Source organism: Lontra canadensis, unplaced genomic scaffold (assembly GCF_010015895.1).
Source record: "Lontra canadensis isolate GAN:19392208 unplaced genomic scaffold, GSC_riverotter_1.0 scaffold9, whole genome shotgun sequence".
NCBI classification, from domain to species: domain Eukaryota; kingdom Metazoa; phylum Chordata; class Mammalia; order Carnivora; family Mustelidae; genus Lontra; species Lontra canadensis.
This window is the reverse complement of record NW_022631003.1, coordinates 16,932,760-16,958,464: the sequence shown is the minus strand read 5'-3', so window position 1 is coordinate 16,958,464 and position 25,705 is coordinate 16,932,760. Positions and strand designations below refer to the sequence as shown.

Here is a 25,705-nt window from a genome sequence, read left to right as displayed (position 1 = left end):
GATTTTTCAGGTCTATAATTTGCTGCCAGTAAAGAGTGGCCTTAGCCCTGGATATGGAGATCCCCTGAATGAAGATGGAGAGCCGTGTATCAATGCAGAGGACATCATTCACAATGGAATCATGTACACACCAAGGCGGATGATGGATGACGATGACATTTACAGTATTTTTGAGGTAATTCATCTTCCTGAATATATAACCAAAACTGAGTTTTAAATCTTTGTTAAAATGGAGAACAAGCGGACTTCTAAGCTCTAGAATCCAATCCTGTGTCCCATAAAGCAAAGCGAAGATGAACAGAGAAATACTGAACCCTCAGAGGCATGGAGGACTTTATAGACATGGAGATGTTCAATCACCAATTTATCTGGCCCTTTAAAGAACAAGAAGTGTATCTTTAGGGCCCACAACCTTAACCAAGTTGATCCCAAAGCTATTTATTACTGTCATATCCCCCTCTCAGCCTCTGCCAGAGATTCTAGTAAGTGAGAATAACCTAATATTTTCCGTCGTGCCTCTGACACCCTTGGGAAGGGGAGTGAGTACCTTATGGACAGCCGTTTTAGCAGCCTTTGGCAGAATAAATATATATTGAATGAATAAATGACTGAAAACGAAAAGTCTGATACTTTCATCATCTTCAGGGCAGCAGAATTTCAGGAAAAATTGAAAGCAGCCTTTCAGGAAGAAAAGATTGACAAAACTTGGACAATCATGCTAGCTTTATGGGTCTGTTAGATAAATGCTTGTCTTTGAGATTAACTGTAAGGAAGCAGTATTATGCAAGGAGAGTTTATCCAGCTTGTGAGATTAAATCTTATCACCACCAAGAGGACTAACAACTCTTTTTAAACTTTGAGGAAAACCGGTCATTCTTTTGCAGCCATGCAGACAGCAATTTGAATTTCCCTGTTCTGGATCCTCCAGAATCATCACTCCATTGGTGGCAGGCATAGAAAGAGGACTTTTTAGGTCAACTAGCTGATTGTTTCATCTTTAAACACATATTTCTGACATCTTTCTCCCTGTTCCATGTGGCCGCCACCACAGACAGCTGTGCCTCAGTGTCCCACAATTTGCTGGTACTCTGAGCTAAGACAGCAAGTAGTATTTGACTGTGACTAGTATTGAAGAGAAAGATGACTGGGACCAGGTGGACTGTAGGAGTCCGGCTATCCTGTAGGCATCTGCCTACGTTATATTTGTTTGGGGGAGAAAAGAAAGGGAAGATAAACATCCAAGAATAAAATATTTAGCTTCTTGGATGCAAAAGATAGTTAGAGGCATCAGCTTACAGCACACAAAATTCGGAAATAGCAATCAGAAGACATGAGTTCTGATCCCAACTTCTCTTTGCTAACTGGATGCACTCAACTTTCCGTGACTCTGTTTTCCTATTTGTAAGATACCTCCATTCCCTATTGTGAGGAATTTTCATAAGGATGAGCTCTGTGCATAATAATAACAAAAGTGTGATAGTGTAGGGAAGGAAAAATTCTTCCTCTACCCTCCTTCAGGGTCTTCCTGCTGAACTAAGAATTACATTTACATGCGACAGATTAATTGGAGATTAAAAAAACACAACAAAACAAAACAAAAAAACAGTTTCATTATGTGCTCATGAAGGTCCAATAATGAAACCGAGGCCTAAGGAAATGAAGAAGCCCCTGGTTCTTATACTTTTTAGGCAAAGACGCAATACATTTGTTAAAAATTGACAGGATAAGGAAAACAGAGCTTTAGGATTCAAAGTGGAATTTGGCTTGAGGTCACAGATTAGAAAACAAAAATAACAGGGCTTGTTTCTACGACTTTCTTGGCTTTAAAGTTTCTATCTCTGGTGATAAGGATTTTTTTTTTTCATTCTTAGTACAGGGAGTGTAGCTCTCACATGGGAGTTGTGTTTCCTGCTGTGAGAGGGACAGAGAAGGGATTGAGTGTCCTTGTACCCACTGTCTCCCAAATAACTTCAACTCAAAATAATCAAACGCCATGTGGGATATACTGGGGCACACTGCCCTTGGCCCCTACGGTCCAAATGTAAGACAGTATTCCACTCTCAAGATTGGCTTCCCAGTATGCTTTCATAATTCATTTTTGTCCAGTCCGCAGGATTAAATATTTTTACCAACTCAAAAATCCGCAAGCCGCATTTTTGTCAGCTGCTTTCGCTGTACCCAGGAGCGCCTATGGCCTATGCAGGAGGTAACGGTGAGATTTACTTGCCTGCTATGATAATAGGGGGGAAGATGATGTTTTTCTGAATATAAACATTGTGAGTCTGGAGCAACTTCTTGGTAAGTTTTCTCCAAATAACATGCCTCCCAAAAAAATAGGATTTTTAGAGCAATTATTGTTTCTCTCTCTCTCTCTCTCTCTCTGAAATCAAAATTGACTGTCTTTTTGTCTCAGCCTTCAATAATCTTGCTATTTCGAATCCTTCTTATCCAGGGTGGTTTCAACACCTACATGGGTCAGGGTAAGACAGACTGTACCACAGTAAAACAAACCTCCACAGCTCAGTGACTAAGCATATGACAGTTTTATCTTCTGCTCACACAAAACTGCTCTTTGAGTCCGGAGGCTGTCCGGAGCAGCTCCTTACCAATCAGTTGAGTCTGAGATACCCATTCTGGTTTCACCTATGACTCTATCTCCAATGTGACATTTAAGGTCATTACCATGGGAAAGGAGCTGGTTTCCACACGACATTTTTTGGCAAGCTGTGGAAGTGGCATATATCACTTCTTCCCTGACAGCAAGGGAGGCTGAAAAATAAGAAGGATCCTATGGACATTTATTGTCTGTGTCATATTCTTTCATAAAAATCAAAGAGGTTTTCATGTATTGGACAAAATAGAATAATCCAACTTTCAGCAGATATACCACTTGTGGGTTTCAAGTATATCTGGAAATGAGGAAAAGTTGAAAAGATTCTGAGTATTCTTTTCGGTTGCTGTCAGGCCTAGGGAAATTTCTCATTGAATGTTTGGCTATCGACTAATCCTACATCTTAATGAGAAATGTGCTGGTATTCAGTGTTTCTTAAAAATAAACACATAGGGGTGCCTGGGTGTCTCAGTAGGTTAAGCCTCTGCCTATGGCTCAGGTCATGATCTCAGGGTCCTGGGATCAAGGCCTGCAACTGGCTCTCTGCTCAGTGGGGAGCCTGCTTCCTCCTCTCTCTCTCTCTCTGCCTGCCTCTCTGCCTACATGTGATCTCTGTCAAATAAATAAAATCTTTAAAAAAATTTTTTTAAAAACCACATACTTTAATACAGTAGAAATACTTTAATACAGTAGGAATTATTTACCTAAGAAGACAAAAAATAAAGTTCTAGTTGACAACAGGGAAATAACTAAGAATATTCCCTCAACAGAAAGAAAATTCTGTGTACAAAAAAAAAAAAAAAAAAAAACAGAAAGAAAGAAAGAAAACAAAAAGAAAATTCTGTGTACAGAAAAAAGAGCACTGTGCTAAGAGCAAAGGGACATGTTCTCGTCATATTCCTATGTGGTAGGACATATGGAGCTTTGAAAATGATACTATTTTATATATATGTAAAATATATATATATATATATATATATATCACATTTCTATTTATATAGTTATACCTGTGATCTCTATCTTCTGATCTCTAGAGTATCATCTTTTTTTTTTTAATCAAGCTAACTCCTACCTTAACAGATCTAATTTTTTGTCCTCATCTTCATGGTGTTTCATTATATACATCTACTATTTACTCAACACAGCCCTAAAATAGACATCTTCCTCCATTTTCCCTGCAGAGCATCCCTGCTGACCTCTGCATGTGTGTTCATAGAGCCATTTCCATCAAATACCTCCTCCATTCTCCTCTGTTTCTCATCCTCCAGTGATCATCTAAAAGTCTACTTCAGTGAAGTCTTCTCTGGCCAATCTGAAGCTCATTTTCTGTCCTTTATTGAGTCTCTGCTGTCTGTAATACATACTTTACTGTATCCTAGAGTTTCTGTCTGTATCTCAACCACTGTAAAATAAAAAAGCATTTCTGAAATCCTCTTGCTGTAGCTACTATTCATTCTTCTTGTTTGATTCTCACTGCAAATGGAGAGCACGTGATCATACTTTCAGCATCAAAGCAGTATTTGGTGTATTAAATTACTCTTTATTCTTCCCTTTTGCCGATTGAATAATCAGCTTCTAGAGAGCTACATTTGCTTTCATGTCCAGAGGAAAATACATTTACCTCCAGACTCTTTGAAGAAGCAATAGGATTCACTTTCCTGGAAGACAAATAGATAAATGAACAAAGTCACAAGCTGGTAGATTAAGCCATTCCGATAATAAACATTCCCTGAGAAAATGACCTCTTTTTACTTGAGAAACTAGGCAACTCTAAGAAATTCATGATAAAAATGAGGTTCACATGGGGGCCCTCATATTGTCCTGCCACAGTCCTTCCTCTAGCACGTGGTATTGGAGTACCAGCTTTTGCAACACTTCCGAGAGAGAACTCTCCCGTTGTGGAAGTGAAAGAGACGGTCCGGAAGTATTTCCCTGAGACCTGGATCTGGGACTTGGTTCCACTCAGGTAAGTAGTGTGTTGCCCAGATTTCGTTGAGGTAAAGATGTGGCTCACCCTCTGTGATTCTGGTGCTCCTGAGCCTTGCAATTCTGTTCCACTTCTTCCTGGTAAACTTTTAGGTTCATAGTTCATTGATCTCTTAGCTCAACCATGCAATATTTTTTTTTTCTGATTTGGTCCTGAGATATCTAAAATCATGATAAGTAGGAAACTACCCTTGTCTCTAAAAGGAAAGGAAAACCTTGCAGAGATTTTGCTAAGAGTGCCAAACCTAGTTATCAGGTTTAGCGTTAACCATACTAGGTTACTAGGTTAGCACACTATCAGCTAGTGTCTGTGCCAAAAAATAAAAGAAAAAATGCTTCCCAAGGCTTCCTCTTATTCCCTTTTCAGTTTATCAGGTAGAAGTGAGTTGGCCGTGAAGGTCCCTGACACCATCACAGAGTGGAAGGCCAGCGCACTCTGCTTGTCTGGAACCACAGGGCTGGGCCTCTCCCCCATCATCTCTCTTCAAGTGTTCCAGCCCTTCTTCCTGGAACTCACTCTCCCCTACTCTGTGGTGCGAGGAGAAGCCTTTACGCTGAAAGCCACCGTGTTCAACTATTTGGCCCATTGCATTCGGGTAAGGACACTTCTCTGGAGGAGAGCAAAAGTGGAAGGGAGACACCCAGTCGCCATTTAATATCCAGGTCTCCTAGGAAATGTGTCAGCAAATCATAGCTGAAGAATGATGTAACCTCATTTGGGAATGGGATAGTTGCTAAGAGCAAAGCTCCCTGACTGACCCAAGGTAGTAAGGTTATATTCATTTGGGACTTTATATTTTCTGTGTATTCCTAAATTCAGACCTCATTTCCACCTGATTTTTTTTTCCACTCTGACTAAAGCAAACACCTCTTCGTTTTGCTGGCACAATCCTAAATCCTGGGAATTATCTCAGTTCTTGTCAGTTTTTCAGTTTCCTATTGGCAACATCTAAACTACAAAGTGTTGGACAGGATTTACCTTGTTTGAACAATTTCTCAAAGCCTCTCAATTACTTCCCATTGTCCCTTGAAGCTCCTTGCCCCTGTTATTGTCCCTCTACCTGTGTTCTTTCTCAAACTTGTGCATGGTTACGGGGCTAGGTCAGTGTGCAGCTGGAAGCCTTCCCTGACAAGTCAGCCGACTTAGTGAAAAAGAATGAAGATACTCCCTGTATCTGTGGAAATAAGCAGGAAACCATGTCCTGGGCTGTGACCCCAAAGTCACTGGGTAAGTGGTAAATCTGTTGACAGATCCTACTTCTATGTTGTAATGATTTGCTTTCCACACTCTGATCCAGATACATGTCTTTTTCTCTTCCTTCAACAGTGATGCCTTGAAAGAAAAAAATATATATATTTTTCTTATACATATATACATATATGTGTGTGTGTGTGTGTGTATAAATGGTACAATATATGCAGTGTAGGAGAAACTTGAAAAGACAAACCATGCAATATAGAATCACTGTTTAACTCCGTAAGACTCTTACTCCCCAGGAAAGGTGAATTTCACAGCTACTGTGGAAGCCCTGCAGTCTCAGGAGTTGTGCGGCAAGGAGATGCCAAGAGTTCCAGAACTTGGACAGAAGGATACCGTAATCAAGCCCTTATTAGTTGAGGTATGCCAGTAAACTTTCTCTGTGTCTCAGAGGCCTTATTATATTATATAGCATGATCTAATATGTCTGTGACGGTGACATTTCACTCCCAAAAATATGGATGTATCTACAACTCAGTTTCTTACTAATGTTTCCTCCTCTACTTTAAAGTGATTGATTTTTTTCCTATACACTCAATATGACCTTCTTTTTCACTTTTTTTCCCAATATAAAGCCCGAAGGAATAGAACAGGAAGAAACTTTCAACACACTCCTCTGTGCAGGTAAATGTCCAAAATTTGCATGTTAAGCCACTTGCCAAAGTATATAGGTTTAGAATGCTCTTTGGGGTATGTTTTCCTCTGGGGAAACAAAAAAATTAGTGTACCCTCCTGTGTGAAAATCTAAGGATATTTGATTCAGAAGTCTCTTCCTGCTGAAGGCTTAAAGAAGTTAAAAGAATTACCTAGAAGCTCCTGGCTGATAATGAGAACTAAAGTCGAAGACCATAGAACAGGATTCTTTCCAATACCCCTGTGTTTTTCAAACTACTTTTTAAACAATTTTCAAAGTATTAAAATATCTAAATGTAAAATATCTAATAAATAGTAATATTTTTATTACATTAATAGTTTAAAGGTACTCAAGGTTAATTTCCTTGTGTCAGTTATTTGAAGAAGAACTTCAGGTCACAAACATATGTAGAAAACCAATATTTTACTAATACCATTAATATAATCATATTAATATAATTATATTAATTATATAATATAATTAATATAATTATATTAATATAATTATATAAAAATTACCTTTAAAATATTCAACTCTGCACCATCTAGTATCATCTTGAGGACAATGCTCAGTGTGAGATCTCCCCTCTCTAGAAGCATCCCTTGATAATCTCATTTAGTCAGAGAACTTAAATAACAACTTTGTAATGGAGACCACAAAATAAACCACTCGGTCCACACGGCTTTCCTCGCTCAAACTTGTGTATTCAGTTGCCCACTAATCATCTCCACTTACAGGCCTGTAAACAAATAGACATCTCAAACCTAGCATGTTCAAAACTGCTCTTCTGTTGGTCTCCACAAACCCACACCTCCTACAATTTTCTCCATCTCTGAGGATGGAAATTCCATTACTCTACCTGCTTGAAATAAAACTTTGGAGTCATCCTTTAGTATGTTCTTTCTCTTATACTCCACACCCAATCTACTTTCAATCTAGTTGGCTCCACCTTCCCATTATATCCAGAATCTTCCCACTTCTCACCCTGTCTACTTCTACTCTAGCCTTTTCTCTCTTGGATCATCTCAATAACTTCCCACCTGGTCATCTGATCATCTTTCCTTACATCCCTACAACAAAAGGGATCATTTAAAGCACGTTTCAGATCACGTGTCTCTTCTGTCCAAACCTTCCAAGAGTTTCCCATGTCCCTGAAAGTTAAAGACTATGTCTCCAATATCCCCTCCAAACCCTTGCTACCACCAAGACTTCATATCCTATTACTCTCTCCCGCACTCACCCTCCTCCGGCCACACAGGACTCCTAGTCTGGTCTTGTAACACAGCTAGCATGCTCTCATCTCTGGATTCTATTTGCTTTGTTCCTTCTTTCTGGAGATCTCTTTCCCCAGATATCTATAAATCTTACACCTTGACATACTTAAAGTCCCCAGTCACCTATGATTTTGTTTTATCAAAGAGGGGAACCTGCTTCCCTCACCCTACACTTTCTGATTTGCTCTGTCTTACTAGCTCACCCATACAAACACTCCGATTTAATTTTCTCTAAGAACTTACTAGCATCTCTCATACTAAATATTTATTTGGCATCTTATTATTCACATTAGTATGAAAACTCTGGGACATCAGGGAATTTTTTTGAAAATTGTTTTATCACTGCACTTAAAACAGAACCAGTCACATAGCATGCACTTAACACATATTTATGACATGAATGTTACTTTCAAAAAAACAGTAGCAATAAATATTAACATAAACAATGAAGAGAAAGAAATAAGTATAACATAAGGTATATGCTTATAAGGAAATCTGTAAAAATTTAGCACATAATATGAATTTCACTGCGAGATGAATCACGACTTTAGGAGAAACTCAGATTGCATCGAAGAAAGTATAGAATGATCAAAAGACATGACAGGTTGAAATTGGATCCAAAGAGGAAAAATTTCAAAGAAAAACTAGAATATTTCTCTCATTTTTTCCCTTCCCTTATATATATATATTTGTCTTCTTTCCTTAGAAACTGGTGTATCTGAAAAGTTGTCACTGAAAGTTCCTTCAGATGTGGTTGAAGGATCTGCCAGGGCGACGTTTTCGGTTTTGGGTGAGTCTCCCAGCCCAAGGCAAGTCACTGTCCATCTCATGACTCTAGTGCATGCAGCCTCACCATCCACAGTTAGTGAAGACTTTGGCTATAAGCACTGGGTGGAGAGAAAGAGCGCTAAGCTAAGACTTGCACTGTATATTCATCAGGAAGGGGGTTAAAGAGAATATTTTTTATACCTTGACATTCTCAAAACAGTAAAAAGTGTCATCTCTCTGTGCCCTTATCTTCAGAGACTGACTAGGTGGTGAGGCTTCCTAACAGATTTGAAAACAGTTGGTTTTTACCAGGCATGCGGTTCATTGGAAAAGATATGCCCAGCCATTGTTTTTTCCATCCTGGAATCATCCACTTTTTTTCCCACTTTTGTCTGTCCTTTCTGTTTGTTGTTTTTCTTCACCTCTTAGGCTTTCTTGACCTACTCTCCATACGTGATTTGACCTCCTGTTTAACTAGTAATCTATCTTCTTATCCCAGTAGAAACCTGCCATGAGTTCCTCTGGGTTTTTATAAAGGTTTATTTCTTTATCTGAGAGAGAGAGAGCCCCCACGCAAGTGAGTGGAGAAACAGAAGCAGAGGAAGAGAATCCTTAAGAAGACCCCCCCCCCCCGAGAACAGAGCCCAAGGCGGGGCTCAATCCCACCACCCATGAGATAGATCATGACCTAAGCAGAAACTAAGAGTTGGACACTTAACTGACTGAGCCACCAAGGCACTCCTCCTCTGATTTTCTTAATGTCTTTCATTCCCCAGGTGACATATTGGGCTCTGCAATGCAAAATCTTCAGAATCTTCTCCAGATGCCGTATGGTTGTGGAGAGCAAAATATGGTCCTTTTTGTCCCTAACATCTATGTTCTGAACTATCTGAATGAGACCCGACAGCTGACAGAGACTATCAAGTCCAAAGCCATCGGTTACCTCATCAGTGGTGAGCAATAATCCCAAAAGGAGAAATCTTAGTTGATTCCCTAAATATCTCTCTCAGTGAACTCAAATCAGCATCCCTTTGGTTAAGATGTAATAATCACTGTTGCTGTAACAACCAATAAAATGTCCCACTCTGATACCAGGCAATTCAATGGGATACCAAGCCTTGGAGACATCTTAACAAAATAGGAGTTTTCCTATGATTCCCAACCACATTCTGAAGAAAAAAACTAATTACTTCTCCAACATCTCTGCTATTTCATAAATCTACGAAAACTTCCTCTTCAGGGTACCAAAGGCAGTTGAATTATAAACACAGTGATGGTTCATACAGCACCTTTGGGGATCATTATGGTAGAAGTCAAGGAAACACGTGGTAAGATAATTATTTTCATATGCTTGCTATAGATCCATTCTATTCTCAAATTCTAGAAATAACGATTCTCTGAGACATGGAGTTCTTTCAGGGAAATGGGTTATCCTTTAAAAATCCATATGTCTGTCATCACTACTATGTGACTGCATCATTTCATGTATGAAGGCATGCCAGCTGTGATAGCACAGTAAATAGCAGTAAAATAAAGATTCCCCCCAAACGGAAATAGAAGGCAGAAGGTGTTATAAAGTGAAATGGTAGTAGAAAAATTTCTATACTGTGCACTAAGGGAAAGGACAGAAAGAGGCTGTGATGTTATTAAAATCATTCAGGAAGTGGCAGCGTGGATGATGGAAAAATTTGGAGGCTCCAGCAAACATTTTGTGAGAGGAAAAAAAGAAAAAGTGAAAAGCATCAATTCAGAGGAAAACAATAAAGTTGAGATTTTAAAAAGGAATACAGATACTTGCTGAACAAACAAGAATATTTAGTACACAAGTGTCGCTTCCCCAACCAATTCTCCCCAACAATTTCCTCCCGTGGCTGGCAAAGACCAATGTCTGAATGCAGTTGCCCAAAGTGGGCTTTAAATGTGAGATGGTCCTCATGTCTGTCTCTCCTGTACTGGACAGGCTCACAGCATTTGTGCTCAAGTCCTTTGCTCAAGCCCAGTCACACATTTTTGTGGAGATATCACACATCACGAGTGCCCTCACCTGGATCTCACAGAGACAAAAAGAAAATGGTTGTTTCCAACGCTCCGGATCACTTCTAAACAACGCCATTAAGGTGGATGCTGTTCGTTTTGTTCTAGTCCCTGAAAACAGAGACATGGAGGGGCAAAGACACTCCTGTTGATTCCTCATGTCCTGGTGACATATCTTTAAGGAAGGATGGTACTCTCTAAAGCTTCTGAAATCTGACAATAAAATAGTGGTTTTTTACTGAATTATAAAATAGGGTGCAAACCCCCCCCAATATATTACTAAAAGTGAGGGAAAACAATTTGAGGTTGATTCGAGAATTTGAGAGTGGAGGGGAATGGGGAAAAATCAACAATATTGCACAAGAAAAGATGCTTTCTAGTGAAGAGTGTGTGGAGTAGAAGGGTGAGGGAATAGAATGATCCAGCTCTGCCTAATGACTATTGGAGTGTTTGAGTGTCTCTTCTGCTCTGTACAGGGTGGGGTAGATGATGAACTGACGCTCTCTGCCTACATCACCATTGCTCTGCTGGAGATGCCACTGCCTGTCACTGTATGTACCAGCACCTCTACCTCTCTCACAGATACAAAGAATACCAACCATGAAGCTGTGTCTCTGTGAGGAAAATAAGTTGTGGTTGTCCTGTTATTTAATTTTAGTATATTTCACTAGACCATAAAAGACTAAATCCCTTTGGAAGCTGCCAAGGAAATTATTCTCTGGTCAGACCTTTACGTAACATGACACACTGTGCCTTTTAATCTGGTATTAGCCTGTGGACAATTCATCAGCCTGCTTCTGCTATCTAAAGATTTTTTATCTGCCTTATAGCACCCTGTTGTCCGCAATGCTCTATTCTGCCTGGAAAATGCCTGGAGATCCATCTCAGAGGGCCAAGGAAATCCTGTCTACACCAAGGCATTACTGGCCTATGCCTTTGCCCTAGCAGGAAACCAGGCCAAGCGAAGTGAGCTTCTTGAATCGCTGGACAAAGATGCCATAAAAGAAGGTAAGGGTTGCTACTGCAAAATTTACCTCCAGAATCACCAGTGATTGATGGGTGCCTGGGTGGCTCAGTTGTTAAGTGTCTGCCTTCAGCTCAGGTCATGATCCCCAGGTGCTGGAATCGAGTCCCACATCAGGCTCCCCGTACAGTGGGGAGTCTGATTCGCCCTCTACCAATTCCCCCTGCTCATGATCTCTCGCTCTCTCTCTCAAATAAAAAAATAAAATCTTTAACAACTAATCAAATAAGATCCCTCTTTAAGTCTAAGATCATATCCTTTTCCATTTCAAAGAGGACTCAATCCACTGGCAGCGTCCTGGCAAAGTTGAAGAAGTTACGACATTCTATTATCAACCTCGGGCTCCTTCTGTTGAAGTGGAGATGACTTCGTACTTGCTCCTTGCCTATCTGACTGCTTGGCCTGCCCCATCTTCAGAAGACCTGTCTGTGGCTTCACAGATTGTGAAATGGATCACGAAGCAACAAAACCCCAATGGGGGCTTCTCCTCTACTCAGGTCTGTGGAGAGCCTCTAGGAAGAAAAATAAATATGCTAATACATATGTAGACACAAGCATATTCTAAGAGTTGAATAATCAGATAATATTTTTCATTCATGCTTTCTCCATTCCTCCATCACTAGAAAGGTTCCAGCCTCATTATTTTATATATTCATTATTGTTCTGTCCTCTGTACAATCTCTCATCTCTTCTCTCCTTAGTCAACCCATAAATGTAAAATGGATCAATCTTCCTAAAGCAATAGTTCATAAAATGACTTCCCTGGTAAAGCAAACCTTTTTTTTTTTTCTCATCCAAAAGAAGACTGAAACAACCTACTAATGTTATTCAAAGTATTTACTCTTCCCCACTAAACACAAATACTCCCTTCTAATTAGGCTAATCTCTTCACTTTTTCTGGAATTGGCTCTCTCCTTTTTCTATGTCTCCACATATATACCACCCTGGTAGCCCCTGATTGCCTCTCTTTCTGTCTGTATAAATCTTTCTCAAGATTCACACATGATTTTATTTCTTCTTCACAGTACCTTCTTCAAGGAAGTCTTACTTACCTTCTCATTGGGAAGTGTTCTCTTACTAATCTAGCTCTGCTTTCTTCCCCTTTCCCTGAATGTTTACAACAAATATTATTATATAAATTTCTATTATTATTATACATTATTACATAAATTTCTAAATTATTGAAATAGCCTCTGCTCTATGTCAATGTTTGGGTCTAATTTCCACATGTATAGTGTAAACTACTTGATGGGGAAACTTTTACATGTCCCCCTAAAGTACATAGAATAGTTTGTGGTTAATAACGGGTCTGTGTTTGTCATGAAATCACTCTAAGAGAGAGTAGAATTGATGTGATCTACATCCAGTATGATTCTGTTACCTTCACTCCCGTGACTTCTGCCCCATCTTTTTTCAGGACACAGTGGTAGCTCTCCAAGCCCTGTCCAAATATGGAGCGGCAACTTTCAGTAAAAGGGACAAAGCATCTGTAGTCGCGGTCAAGTCTTCAGAGACGTTCTCTGAAGAATTCCAAGTCCACGATGCCAATCGCCTGTTGTTGCAGGAGGTCAGGCTGCCAGAGATTCCAGGGGAATACAGCACGACCGTGTCAGGGTCAGGATGTGTGTACCTACAGGTGAGACTTCCAGGGTTTAGGGGATGCTACAAATGCGTGGGGAAAGCTTCAAGAACTGGATATGAATCTCCAAATGGAAAAAGATGTGTGAGCTAAGGAAAATAGACTATTCAAGGGCAATGATAAAGGATTTTTTTCCAATCATTTTAGACATCCTTGAGATATAACATCCTGCCCAAGAAAGAAGGGAAAGTCCCCTTCACTCTGAAGGTTGATACTCTCCCCAAGAATTGTGATGGAGTACATGCTCACAGGAAATTCCAGATTCACATCAACATTAGGTAAATCCTTTTGTTGGTAAGACCTTTTGTAGAACATGGAGAAAGTGGATTTCCTTTGCAGGGGAGCCCCATTGTCCCAAGTCACAAACTATGAATATGGCATTCTTGCAATATTTACTAACAAGAAAATTTCCTTCACCCAAACTGAAAAACTTTAGCACTGAGCATATGGTGTTGCCATTCCTGCAGAGTGTGACTTCATAATGCTGGGTTCTCCAAACAAGCAGAGAAGACACAAATAGACTAGATGGGGAAGCAGAGTGGTAGTTCAAGATAGGAAACAGCACAAATGAAAGAGAAGGGGGAGTTTATGTCTTGAATGAACACTAAAGAATTTTGTTTGAATGCCTTGTCCCTGTGCCTTGTCTTCATAGTTACACTGGGGAACGACCAAGCTCCAACATGGTCATCGTTGACGTGAAGATGGTATCAGGCTTCATACCTGTGAAATCATCAGTGAAAAAGGTAAACCCTAAATCCCTTACAGATAGCAAAATCATGATAAAAGCTGACATTTATGCTTGTCAGTTTTATAGGGTTTTCAAGAGGTCTACTCCCTCACACTTCTTCTCTAGAGTGTTTAAGTCATTTCCATAGTGGCTGTCACTGTCATGTGGTCTGCAGTGTAAGACATAAGTCATAGACTAGGTTAAAAATGCTCCAGCGTCCCTTGAGACATTAGGTATATGGAGAGGTATTGAATTATCCTATATTTTTAAAAGGAGAAAATGTGGGGTGCCTGGGTGGCTCAGTGGGTTAAAGCCTTGCCTTCAGCTCAGGTCATGATCCCAGGGTCCTGGGATCGAGCCCCGCATAGGGCTCTCTGCTCAGCAGGGAGCCTGCTTCCCTTCCTCTCTCTCTCTCTCTCTGCCTGCCTCTCTGCCTACTTGTGATCTTTGTGTGTGAAATAAAAAAAATTTTCTAAAAGAAGAAAATATAGACATATGTATATAGACATATGTATGATATAAAAATATATCTCACATATACACATATATGTCATATATGTGATAGTCTTCCTTTCTTCTTTTTTCATATAAAGGATGATTCTCATATATCATGAAAATGTGGAGGTGCCTGGGTGGCTCAGTGGGTTAAGCCTTCTGCCTTCAGCTCAGGTCATGATCCCAGGGTCATGTGATCAAGCCCCGCATCAGGCTCTCTTCTCATTGGGGAACCTGCTTCTCTCTCTCTCTGCCTGCCTCTCTGTCTACTCTGCCTACTCTGCCTACTTGTGATCTCTGTCTGTCAAATAAATAAATAAAGTCCTTTAAAAAAAAGAAAAAGAAAATGTGTATGTTAGAGATAGATTAGGTAGATGATAGATGGACAGATAGATACAGAGATATGTAGGTATAAATAGATGATAGAGATGATAGATAATAGGAAAGCGTTTGATAAATATTACTGTAATTCTCAAAGAAATCACAATTAGCCATTTGGATGTTTCTGAACAGCCAGTTAGATCCTAAGTACCTGAAAAGTGCTCTTAGCCTGGAATTTCCTCATCCCATATGTCTGGCTTATACTCTTGGTCAACAGCTCCAACAAAAGCCTCAGATTCAAAGGACTGAAGTGAGCACCAACCATGTCCTGATTTACTTTGAAGAGGTAAGATTCTGTGACTCTGCTAGATCTGGGGGAACTACTAGAGGTTCCAACACACCAATCCAGATTCTGGAGAAAGTTTTGCACACACATACAAGTGAGGGAGGAGAAAAGAGCAATAGAGGGAAATGAAACCTGGATTGATCAACAAGGCTCTTTTTACTACACTTGTCTCTCCATAAAATCATCTCATTTGTCCTTATATCTGCCATTGAGTGTATTCTGCAAGTCTCAAAATGTCCCATTCTTTCCATAGGCTTTGATACAGTTGAATAGCATAACCATAAGGTTGGATAATATCATAGGAAGAGAGAATGGTAACTAGAAACTAAGTTAATCTTTGATTCCAATTCAGTTCTCCTGTCTCTCCAGCTAACCAATCAAACCCTGAGTTTCTCCTTCTCAGTGGAACAAGACATCCAAGTTGACAATTTAAAACCAGCCACTGTAAAAGCCTATGATTATTACGAGACAGGTGAGTGAGATTCAGACATGCTGAGCTTTGAAAGGGAAAAACTGAGGAGCCTGATAAAGGGTGACCCTGTCTCAAACAAAATTCCACAATCTTTCACCAGAAGAAAGAGTGAGTTTGTGGTTATTGGATAATCGTGTGCCCCTTAAAAGAGTCTTGAACCATTCTTATAAAGCAATAAGAGGATCAGTTCTTTCTAAATCCTCTTATAAACTTGTTTGTTCTGGAGTGAAATATTCCAGAGATATAAGTAGAGTAGCAATAACTAAAAAAAAAATCAGTACTGATTTATGATATGAGACCTAAAATTTCATCTTTTTAAAAAATATTTTATTTACTTATTTGAGAGAGAGAGCGTGCACAAAAGAGAGCATCATCTGGGAGGAGGGATGGAGGGAACAGTGAAGCCGACCTCCCCTGAGCAAGGAGTTGGATGGGAGGAAACTGGGAAAGAAAGTATAAAGATCCCAGGACCTGAGCAGAAGGCAGATGCTTAAATGACTGAGCCATCCAGGTACTCCAAATTTGATTCATTGTTGACTCATGCCTTGAGTAGTCTCACAAAATTTGGGAAACTCTGGAATATAGCAGGAAATTCTTCCATTTGCTCATGACTTTGAACTAGAAATTTGCCAGCACCCTAAGATGCTGGTAATGTAATACTTTACTCCTTCCTGGAGTGAGAAAGAGTTCAGAGAAGAAGTTAAACTCCAATAAAGAGAACACAGCTGTGAAAAGGGCCATAGAGTATCCCATCGATAGACAAACTTCCATCTTTGAAACCTGCCCTTGACTTCTGTATCCAAGCCCAGTTTTTTCTCACTGCCCCCTCCGGTAGTCCCGGATGGGTTAGTACAGAAGTCATTCATTTCCACTGGCTCCATAACTGTCTTTATACTTTCTCTCCTAGTTTACACAGTTTATTTACAGTTAACTTCCCATATGCCTATTACTGAATGTCTTTACTCCTTCTGTCTTATATATTCTATTTCAGAGGAATTCACTATTGAAGAATACAGGGATCCCTGCAGTGCTGGTAAAGTATAAACAGCGAAGTCTAATGCCAACATAAGGAAAATAAATAAACATCAGTTGTCTGTATAAGGTTGCTTCTCGAGTATATCCTTATCATATTATAAAGCCCATGGTGTATCATTTAGGAATTTAAACTATTTCAAATATATTCTAGAATATCTCAGTTAAAAAAAATGCATGTAAATTATAATTACTGGGTCTGGGGTGACTTGTTTGAAGATGAATCCAGGAATTTGCAACATCTAAAAACTAAATCATCTAATATTTAGTTTGTATTCTGTACCCAGTTGTGATATGTTTATCACCTATGACATTTTCAGGATACTTCTAAACTTACACTAGTTGAGGTCAGGAAAATTTTCCCTGTAGTTTTCTATATAGCACAGCATGAGAGATATGATCTACAAGATTTTCCTTTAGGCCAGCCAACAATGTTCATTTGAACACTCACTGTGACACCTTCAGTTCTCCATTCTAAAAGAGGAAACAAAAAACAAAAACAGCCCTGTCATTAAAAATAATTAAAATTTATTAAGGTCAAATATTTATGATTGAAGTATGAAAAGTTATTCCTTCAGTAAATGACAGGATTTCCCTAACTTTCCTGGTTTTTATTCTACTACTTAGAATCTGAACACGGAAATGCTTGAAAATGGAAACTTGAGGACCTCATCAGATGATCTTCTCCAGCAACAAAAGACAAAACCTTATCAGAAGAAAGAAAATAGTAGGAGAAATAGGGGACAGGAATTGGAAATATATGAAATTTGTATGTTGAATAAATTTATGACATATGCACTTCTACCATTTCTTTTGTTCTTTACCAATATTAGATTTCCCTTCTGAAGTATATGTCTATTCTCTGCAGCATTTTTACAAACACTATAGAAGTTATCTGAAAAGCTGAGCTAAATGCACTACAAGAAATCAAAATGGAATTCCAAAAAGTGTTCAAGTAATCCACAGAAACGTAGGCAAAAGAAAACAATGTTTCCAAATATTAGAAACAACCAAAATGTCCATTTCAGGTGAATGGTTATACTAACTGTGGCTCATTCATGCTGTGGAATACTACTCAGCAGTAGAAAGGAACAAACTATTAATCTACACAACAATTTGAATGGATCTCAAGAACATAATGCTTGGTAAAAATAAAGCCAATTTCAAAAGGTCGCACGATATGATTCCTTTATCTAATAGTCTGGAAATGAAAGAATTATAGAAATGGGGAAAACTTAGTGGTTTCCAGGGATTATTGATAGTAGGGCAAGGGAGAGGGGATTGGCATGACTATAAAGGGACAGCTTTAGAGAGATTTTTGGGGCGATAAAATCCGGCGTGCGTTTCTTTACAAGTAAAATATTTGCGTTTCTGTGGCTTAATAAAATATTTTAATAATGACCATGGCGTTAATTAAGTGGCTGCCTTCTGCTCAGGTCATGATCCCGGGGTCCTGGGATGGAGCCCCGTGCTAGGCACCCTGCTCAGTGGGGAGTCAGCTTCGCCCTCTCCTTCTGCCCCTCCCCAACCCCCACTCATGCTCACTCTCTCTCTCTCTCAAATAAATAAATAAAGTCTTTAAAAAATATAACTACTATGGCTGGTTCCTCTCATTTCTCTCTTTTCATCTTTTTTTAAAAAATAATCCTGTTTATTATTTTCCCCAAGTAAAACTTTGAAATCCTTTGTCAAGTTAATTACCCCAATAATCACACTGGGTACTGTGTAGTGCTGCCTTGAATATTTGTCAATTTATAATGATTATGTATGTCAACATTTTTATAATATTTAGCCTTCCCTATTCAGACACAGTTTATCTTCATTTATTCAATGCGCATGAAGTGAATTCTACATTTGATTTGATTTCTCCATTTGAACTGAACTACAAAGTTAAAATTAAAGATTAACTTCATGAATATATATAACATGATAAGATGAAAGCATAAAACAATGTATACATGGAGACAAAAGATATATGCAAGAATCAGATTACAAGATAATGACAGACTACAACAATATTTTTCATTTGTTGATAGAAACCATCACAAGATTTGAAGCAAGAGACTATTTCAGATTTGCATTTTAAGAGTTCGTCTCCTAGGTGGAGGCAAGAAGGAAGGTTTTGCTCATCTCCAAATACACAGGCCATTTGTGCAGAGCTCGGCTCCATTCTTTATGCTTCATCAAATTGTTTAGCACACTTGTGTCTATTCACTCTTACACAATTCTAAACTTTAAAAAATTATTTCCCTTTTACCTATGACTCAGACCTCTTTGAAAACCAAACATGTATCTTGCCTGCAACGTGTTCACTCAATGTGCTGTGACTATCGCAGGCACTCAATGAAACAAAGGAGTGACTGAACAGGTCACTGCCCAAATAGAGCATATTCCCATAGGTAGATAGGTGAAGGAGAAGCGGAAGAACACAGAGGTGTTGGAATACACCTGTAAGGAAACTGAGGTAGAAGAATTTCTAGAGGGAAGGTGGAGGGGCTGCTGGAGTAATTCGGTCATGGGCATTAAGGAGGACACTTGAATTAATGAGCACTGGGTGTTATATGCAACAGATGAACCAGTAAATTCTACCTCTGAAAACTAAAAAAAAAAAAAAAGAGAATAAAAGACTATATTTTAAAAAGAAGAAAGAAAGAAAGAAAGAAAATGAGCCAGAAAGACCATTTTACTTAAACCTGAGCTGAATCGCTTAATGCTTCACAAATGTATTATGGAAAAGATTTTTGTTCTTTTCCAAAGTCAAATAAATGAGAAGGAAAAGGAATTTTAGTTATTTATTAACACTTTAAGCAAAATTTGTTTAAAAGTACCTTTTATACATTCACTGAGCTCTAAGGAAAATTATTGCCTCTGTCTTGCCAAACTGGCTGTCAGCAATCATCAAAAGGGTAAATACGTATTATCTCTGTTGTGGGTTGAATTGTGCCTCGCAAAAGATATATTGAAGTCCCAATCCCTGGCACGTGCGAATGTGACCTTATCTGGAAATAGGGTCTTTGCAGATGTACTTGAGATGTAAGTTAAGATGAGATCATCCTGGAGTAGGATGAACCCTTTATCCAGTACTACTGTTTTTCCATAAGAAAAGGTGAAGATATACAGAGACAAGCATGCACACAGGGAAGACAGCATCAGATACACAGAGAAAAGGTCATGTGGTGATGGAAGCAGAGACAGAAACACCAAGGGCTGCTGGCAACAGATGAAGCGAAGAGAAAGGCAAGCAAGAGTTTGCCCTGTAGAGCACTTGGAAGCTGTGTGACGCTGTTCACACCTTGATTTGTGACTTCTTGCCTTCAAAACTAGGAGAGAATACATTTCCATTCTTTTAAACCACCCTGTTATAGGAAACTACTGTATTATCCAATTGAAATAATATATTTTCATTACTGGCCCAGTTTACTTGGTTCATTCTTATCTGTCTTGTAAATCAGAGCAAATGGAGTGCTTGTGTGGTTCAGTCAGTTAAGCATTTGACTTTGGTTCAGTTCATGATGTCAGGGTCCTGGGATGGAGCCATGTATCAGGCTCCACCATCAGTGTTGAGTCTCCTTGAGTCTATCTCTCCCTCTGCCCCTCCCCTGACTCGTGCTCTCTCTCCCTCCCCCTCTCCCTCAAATAAATGAACAGTAAAAATCTTTAAAAGAAAATAAAATAAATCAGAACAAATGAGCATGTTCCAAATGACTGAGTGGTGGAAGGAAAAACCAAGAAATTTTCTTTTTGTTTTATATATTCCCGCACAGTTTAATAATAAAATATCTTGTTCCATAACTTAAAACAAACAAAAACTAAAATGAGATATGGGGTCTAGTTTCTCACATCTAGCCTTCTAACATATTTATAGCTTATCTCAAAAAAGATGAATCTCTTCTTGCTCTTAAAGTTCTAGAGGAGGATTTTCTTGTTTATTTCTCCCATGGGTCATAAAGAAAATAAAACGGTTCATAATACAAATAAATAAACCCGTGAGCCATTAAGATTGCTGGACCTCAAGGTACATTTGGGTGAAAATGCTGATTTGTAGATTTTAATCTGTGCTCAAATGCTCCCTCAAGGAATATTTGATTAGTACTTAAAACAAAGTACAAGTTACAGACCCTTTTTCTTAGAGATTTTATAAATATAAAGGAGTCACTATTATTTAAATGACAGTAGTGCGCAAAATATTTTTATATGCTTTTCCCTTGATTTTCTCAGGCACTCTTCTTATAAAATTTAGGAATCAGAATTAATGAGATAATATTAAAATAAAGAATACTCAAGCTACTAACTGCAAAAGGTCTGCAAGGATGCAAATTATTGTCAAAGAAAGTTTGGCCTGAGAAAATCTGTGCCAAGATCGAATGTGTACTTAATCTGACAAAATGAAACTTGTTATGTCCAGTAAATTATCTTTGGTTACCCAAACTCTGTTCATATATAAGCCACACAAAAACTTTCATCCTCAGTACACCTAGATATCACTTGGCCCAAAAATTCTCTCCCAAAGACACTAAGCAGCTGAATATAAAATTAAATTGCTTCTTGATACCAGGCATACAAAAAGAAAAGATTGAAAATAAAAGAGCACTACATGTGTTGCATTCACAATGAATCTTGGGACACTGAAAGAAATTATATAAATAAATAAATACAGGGAATAAAAAAAGAAGGCCTTTGCCAATTCGTGTAAAATAAAACAACACCTTTTCTATAATTTTTTTTATAATCTGTACTAAGACTCATAGATGAATATTATTAAGTATGGGATCTTCTTATTTTAACTAGTTATTCATCAAAGTATAATTTTCACAAAGAAACTATGTATTCACATACATAACAACTATATTCTCAAGAAAACATAAACACATGTCAAAGATTTTATTTAACCTATTGATTAAGTATCAGTAAGATGTTATAACCACTTCAAAGAACATCCAAAAAGCTAGGATATTTACAGACAATTTAACAAAACTGTTAAGATAAGAAGGATGGGTTGTGTCTAAAACTAAATAATGTAAAATATGCCATAAAATCCTTGAGGTTATCTTTTCCACTGGACAGAAATTATTTGCATGTTTATCTGACAAAAATCCACAAGTAACTTCACTGAGCCTGGAGCCTTTCAGTTGTAGTAAGGTACGATGAACTAAGTATATTCCCCTTGATAAACTTTAAGTGGCCCTTACCACCAAGTTGTATTGAAAGAATGTGATACTCCATATTTTTGCCTTATTGCTGAGTTTCTGGTCATTTTTCTGGCAGACTCCCCTCTGCAAATATTATTCTTAATTTTAAAAATAGAAGTGACGGTCTCGTGAGTGAGGTCTGCATGAATTGTTTTCATAAGTGGTAGGAGGGTTAGTTAGCCATGTAGCCTCCTTGATTTGGTCTACAAATCTTGAGCCTTCAGTATTAAGCAACATAATTAACTTCTGTCCAGCAGCCTTCATAAGCCTGAATCTTGGTTCAGGCTTTTAAGACCCTCTATGACACCATTTCACCCACAGTACCACAAAGATAGATGAATGCCTCTTATCTAAAAGTCCCCCAAATTCTGGGGTCCTTGGCTTGCACAAAAGTGGTCTGATTTATACTTAAGAGACTGAGGCCCTGTAAGTCAGGCACCAGGTCAGTTTCATGAGAAAACTTTGTAGGCATTGACTCCACTGATATTTCTCAATAGTGACCTTCACATGCTCGACGATAAATGAGAATTATCTTCAAATAACTGTAGGCCTTGATTACACAATCAACCTGTCCAATTATATCCATGTTAAAAGCAAACAACAGATTCTTATTAAACCATGCAATATTTGCCATGCAAAGTGTAAAGATTCAGTGACAGTATGTATTTGAACTCCAAGGGAATCAGTGGGAATCAGATACGATTTTTAAATGTTTTGTTTTCATCCACAGAAACAAAATCTACTAAATTAGGGGTTAGATACAATGTAAAAAGAAAGAAAAATACTTGTCCTATTTTTGTTAAAAACACACAATTTAAAATAATACTTAACCACATTCCAAAGAGATAACCACATTTTAATTTCCCTCCTTGGTTTATTCAATCCTCGTGATTCTTGTTCTGTTTGATCTTGGGCCAAGCATTCTTGCTCTATTTGCTTCTAAACTAAAAAGAGTCCTGGATACCTTGACTGATCCTTTAGCACAGCCTGAAAGTTGTCTAAGGAAGAACGGCTCAGAAACCTGAATTCAAGAGTCTGTTCTGTGAAGTACTGATGTTCATAGTATCTAATAGAGGACTTTCCAGAAGCATTCAGCAAAAATCCAGAAGTAAGCACCTGGGGCACCTGGGTGGCTCAGTCATTTGGGCATCCCAGTCTTGATTTCAGCTCAGGGCGTGATCTCAGGGTTGTGAGATCCACCCACACCTGTGGCTTACGTGGAGCATGGAGCCTGCTTGAGAGTCTCTCTTCCTTTCCCTCTGCACCCCCAATTCTAAAAGAAAAAGATAAAAAGTAGACACCTCCATGATAGTGAAATTAGTTAATTTATAACAATAACCAATAACATTACAGTGAAGGAGGACAAATTGCTCTATAGGCATACCGCACATAGCTATTTCACAACAGTTTGATCACTGTTTTCCTAGAAGTGACAATAGGGCTGCCTGGGTGGCCCAGTCAGTTAAGCATTCAACTCCTGGTTTCAGCTCAGGTTGTGATCTCAGGGTCATAATATTGAGCCCTGCATCAGGCTCCACGCTCAGCTGAGAGTCTGCCTGAGATTCCTTCTGCTTCTCCTGTTGTGTTCTCTCTCCTCTCTCTCCAATGAGTAAATATTTTTTTAAAGTGAGACTATGCTATGAACAGTGAAGACATTGACAAATCTCCAGTGTCTTCACATAAAAGTATAATTTCTGAAATATTTATACTGATGTTTTGCCTGTGCAGATTTAAACTAGGGAAGGCTAACTCTATCTTCTAATTTGATCATTCTAACCAACTAGGTCTTACAACACTGATAAATACAATGAAAAATAAATACAATGAAAAAATCCTGACTTTATAATTTTTTTAAATTTAGAATTCCACCCAAGGGAAGCAAAAGAATGTAGTTCAATTGTACCTGGTAACTAGGTTAAAAGGGGAAAATGATACTTTGTTACCTATTACTTAATCAAAGTATTGGGTAATACTTTGTTACCTATTACTTAATCAAAGTGAAAATATTTTAAAGCTCACATAAGAGAAGAAAGATAACGTGATTGTGAAGTCAACACAAAGCCAAGAAAAATATTCTGGTGCAACACTGAATAGTTGCTATCTGGACACATTACAAAAGAAAATAAGTAAAAATCTCAACCACTGTTGAGAGCAAAACCTACTAAATTGAGCATTAGATATAGCACAAAAAGAAATAAAAAGGACTTCTTATATTTTTTTTTAAGATTTTTATTTATTTCACAGAGAGAGACACAGCAAAAGAGGGAACACAAGCAAGGGGAGTGAAAGAGGGAGAAGGAGGCTTCCCACTGAGCAGAGAGCCCAATGCAAGGCTCAACACCAGGATCCTGGGATTGTGAACTGAGCTGAAGGCAGACGCTTAAGGACTGAGCCACCCAGGTGCCCCTCTTATATTCTTTAAAAACACAATCTTTATAATCATACCTACTATATTCCAAGTAAGTAACCACAATTTTATTTCTAAGGGCAATATATCATTAATAGAAAAAGTCTAATTTTAGTTTTACATTAATATAAATTTTGCAGTAAAAATTTTATAAGTTTTTTAAAATTAATAAACCCATCAAATTTGAGCCAAAAAGGAACATCAACAAAAATGGTGAGTAAGGAACTTCAAAATATCAAATACTCATGGACTGAAAGACATATATTAATATAAAATATATTACACAGAGTAATGAATATACATAAATTTTACTATACTAATATATTGATATTATTAAGATCGCAATATCTCCCAAAGTGATCAGTGCAATAGATTCAGTGTAATCTCAACCAAAATTACAAGTACTTTTCTTTCACAATGAGCAAGTTGATCCTGAAATTCATTTGGAGATGCAAGGAACCCAAATTAGCCAAAATCATATTGAAAAGTAATAAAGAAGACTCATATTTCCCTATTTTAAAACTATTTTCAGAATTTGATTTAGGATCCAGAACACATAAAATCCTCTAAAAACTCAACCATAAGAAAACAATCAAATTAAAATGTGGTAAAGGAATTGCATAGAAATGTCTCTAAAGAAGATATGCAAATAACCAATAAACTCATGAAAATATGCTCAACATCATTCGTTTTTAGGGAAATGCAAATTAAAACCACAATGAGACACCTCTTCACACCCAGTAGGATGGGGATAATAAAATAAAAACAACAACAACAAAACAGAGAATGACAGGTGTTGGCAAGGATGTGGAGAAAAGAGAAGACTCATTTATGGAATGCAGCAATGTGAAAAGCTGCAGCTGTTTGGAAAAGTCTGGCAGTTCCCCCAAAATGCTGAACAGAGAGTTCCAGTGTGACCCAGCAATTCTACTCCACTTACACCCCAAAGGGACTTGAAAACATATATTCACACAGAAACTTTTACACAACTCTTCATGCCAGCATTAGTCATATTAGCCAACTAGTGGCAATAACCCAAATATCTTATCAACTGAACAATAAATAAAATATGGTTATGTACTTACAATGGAATATCTTTCATCCATATAAAAAAGTAAAGTACTGAGGGGCCCAGGTGGCTCAGTTGGTTAAGCGTCTGCCTTTGGCTCAAGTAATGATCCCGGGGGCCTGGGACCCAGCCCCCTGTCAGGCTCCCTGCTCCTCAGGGAGGCTGCTTCTCCTTCTCCCTGTGCCTGCCCTCCCCCACCCCACTAGTCCTCACTCTCTCCTGTGCTCTTTGTCTCTCTCTATCGAATAAAGAAATAAAATCTTTAAAAAAAAAAAAAAAGTAAAGCACTGATACAGAACAGCAGGGATGAACCTTGAAAATATGGCACTAAATGAAAGAAACCAGACACAAATAGTCACATAAGGAATTATTCCATTTATTTACATGAAATGTCTAGCCAGACAAATCCATAGAGACAG

General features: G+C 38.3%; 1 protein-coding gene across 1 annotated transcript in view; it reads left to right on the top strand.

The window, feature by feature from the left end:
* Positions 1-17,319, top strand: part of LOC116866180 (pregnancy zone protein-like) — a 43,546-nt gene extending 26,227 nt beyond the window's left edge. Inside the window, exons 16-36 of the mRNA XM_032854939.1 lie at positions 11-175; positions 2,107-2,206; positions 4,442-4,577; positions 4,965-5,193; positions 5,699-5,825; positions 6,095-6,216; positions 6,431-6,479; positions 8,470-8,553; positions 9,308-9,484; positions 9,772-9,859; positions 10,492-10,648; positions 11,042-11,116; positions 11,396-11,573; positions 11,863-12,086; positions 13,007-13,225; positions 13,376-13,506; positions 13,881-13,971; positions 15,049-15,117; positions 15,487-15,589; positions 16,581-16,622; positions 17,249-17,319. Coding sequence (XP_032710830.1) covers positions 11-175; positions 2,107-2,206; positions 4,442-4,577; positions 4,965-5,193; positions 5,699-5,825; positions 6,095-6,216; positions 6,431-6,479; positions 8,470-8,553; positions 9,308-9,484; positions 9,772-9,859; positions 10,492-10,648; positions 11,042-11,116; positions 11,396-11,573; positions 11,863-12,086; positions 13,007-13,225; positions 13,376-13,506; positions 13,881-13,971; positions 15,049-15,117; positions 15,487-15,589; positions 16,581-16,622; positions 17,249-17,271 — 2,589 coding nt within the window. The 3' untranslated portion in view covers positions 17,272-17,319. The remainder of the gene's footprint in view (positions 1-10; positions 176-2,106; positions 2,207-4,441; positions 4,578-4,964; positions 5,194-5,698; positions 5,826-6,094; positions 6,217-6,430; positions 6,480-8,469; positions 8,554-9,307; positions 9,485-9,771; positions 9,860-10,491; positions 10,649-11,041; positions 11,117-11,395; positions 11,574-11,862; positions 12,087-13,006; positions 13,226-13,375; positions 13,507-13,880; positions 13,972-15,048; positions 15,118-15,486; positions 15,590-16,580; positions 16,623-17,248) is intronic.
* The last annotated feature ends 8,386 nt before the right edge of the window (positions 17,320-25,705 follow it).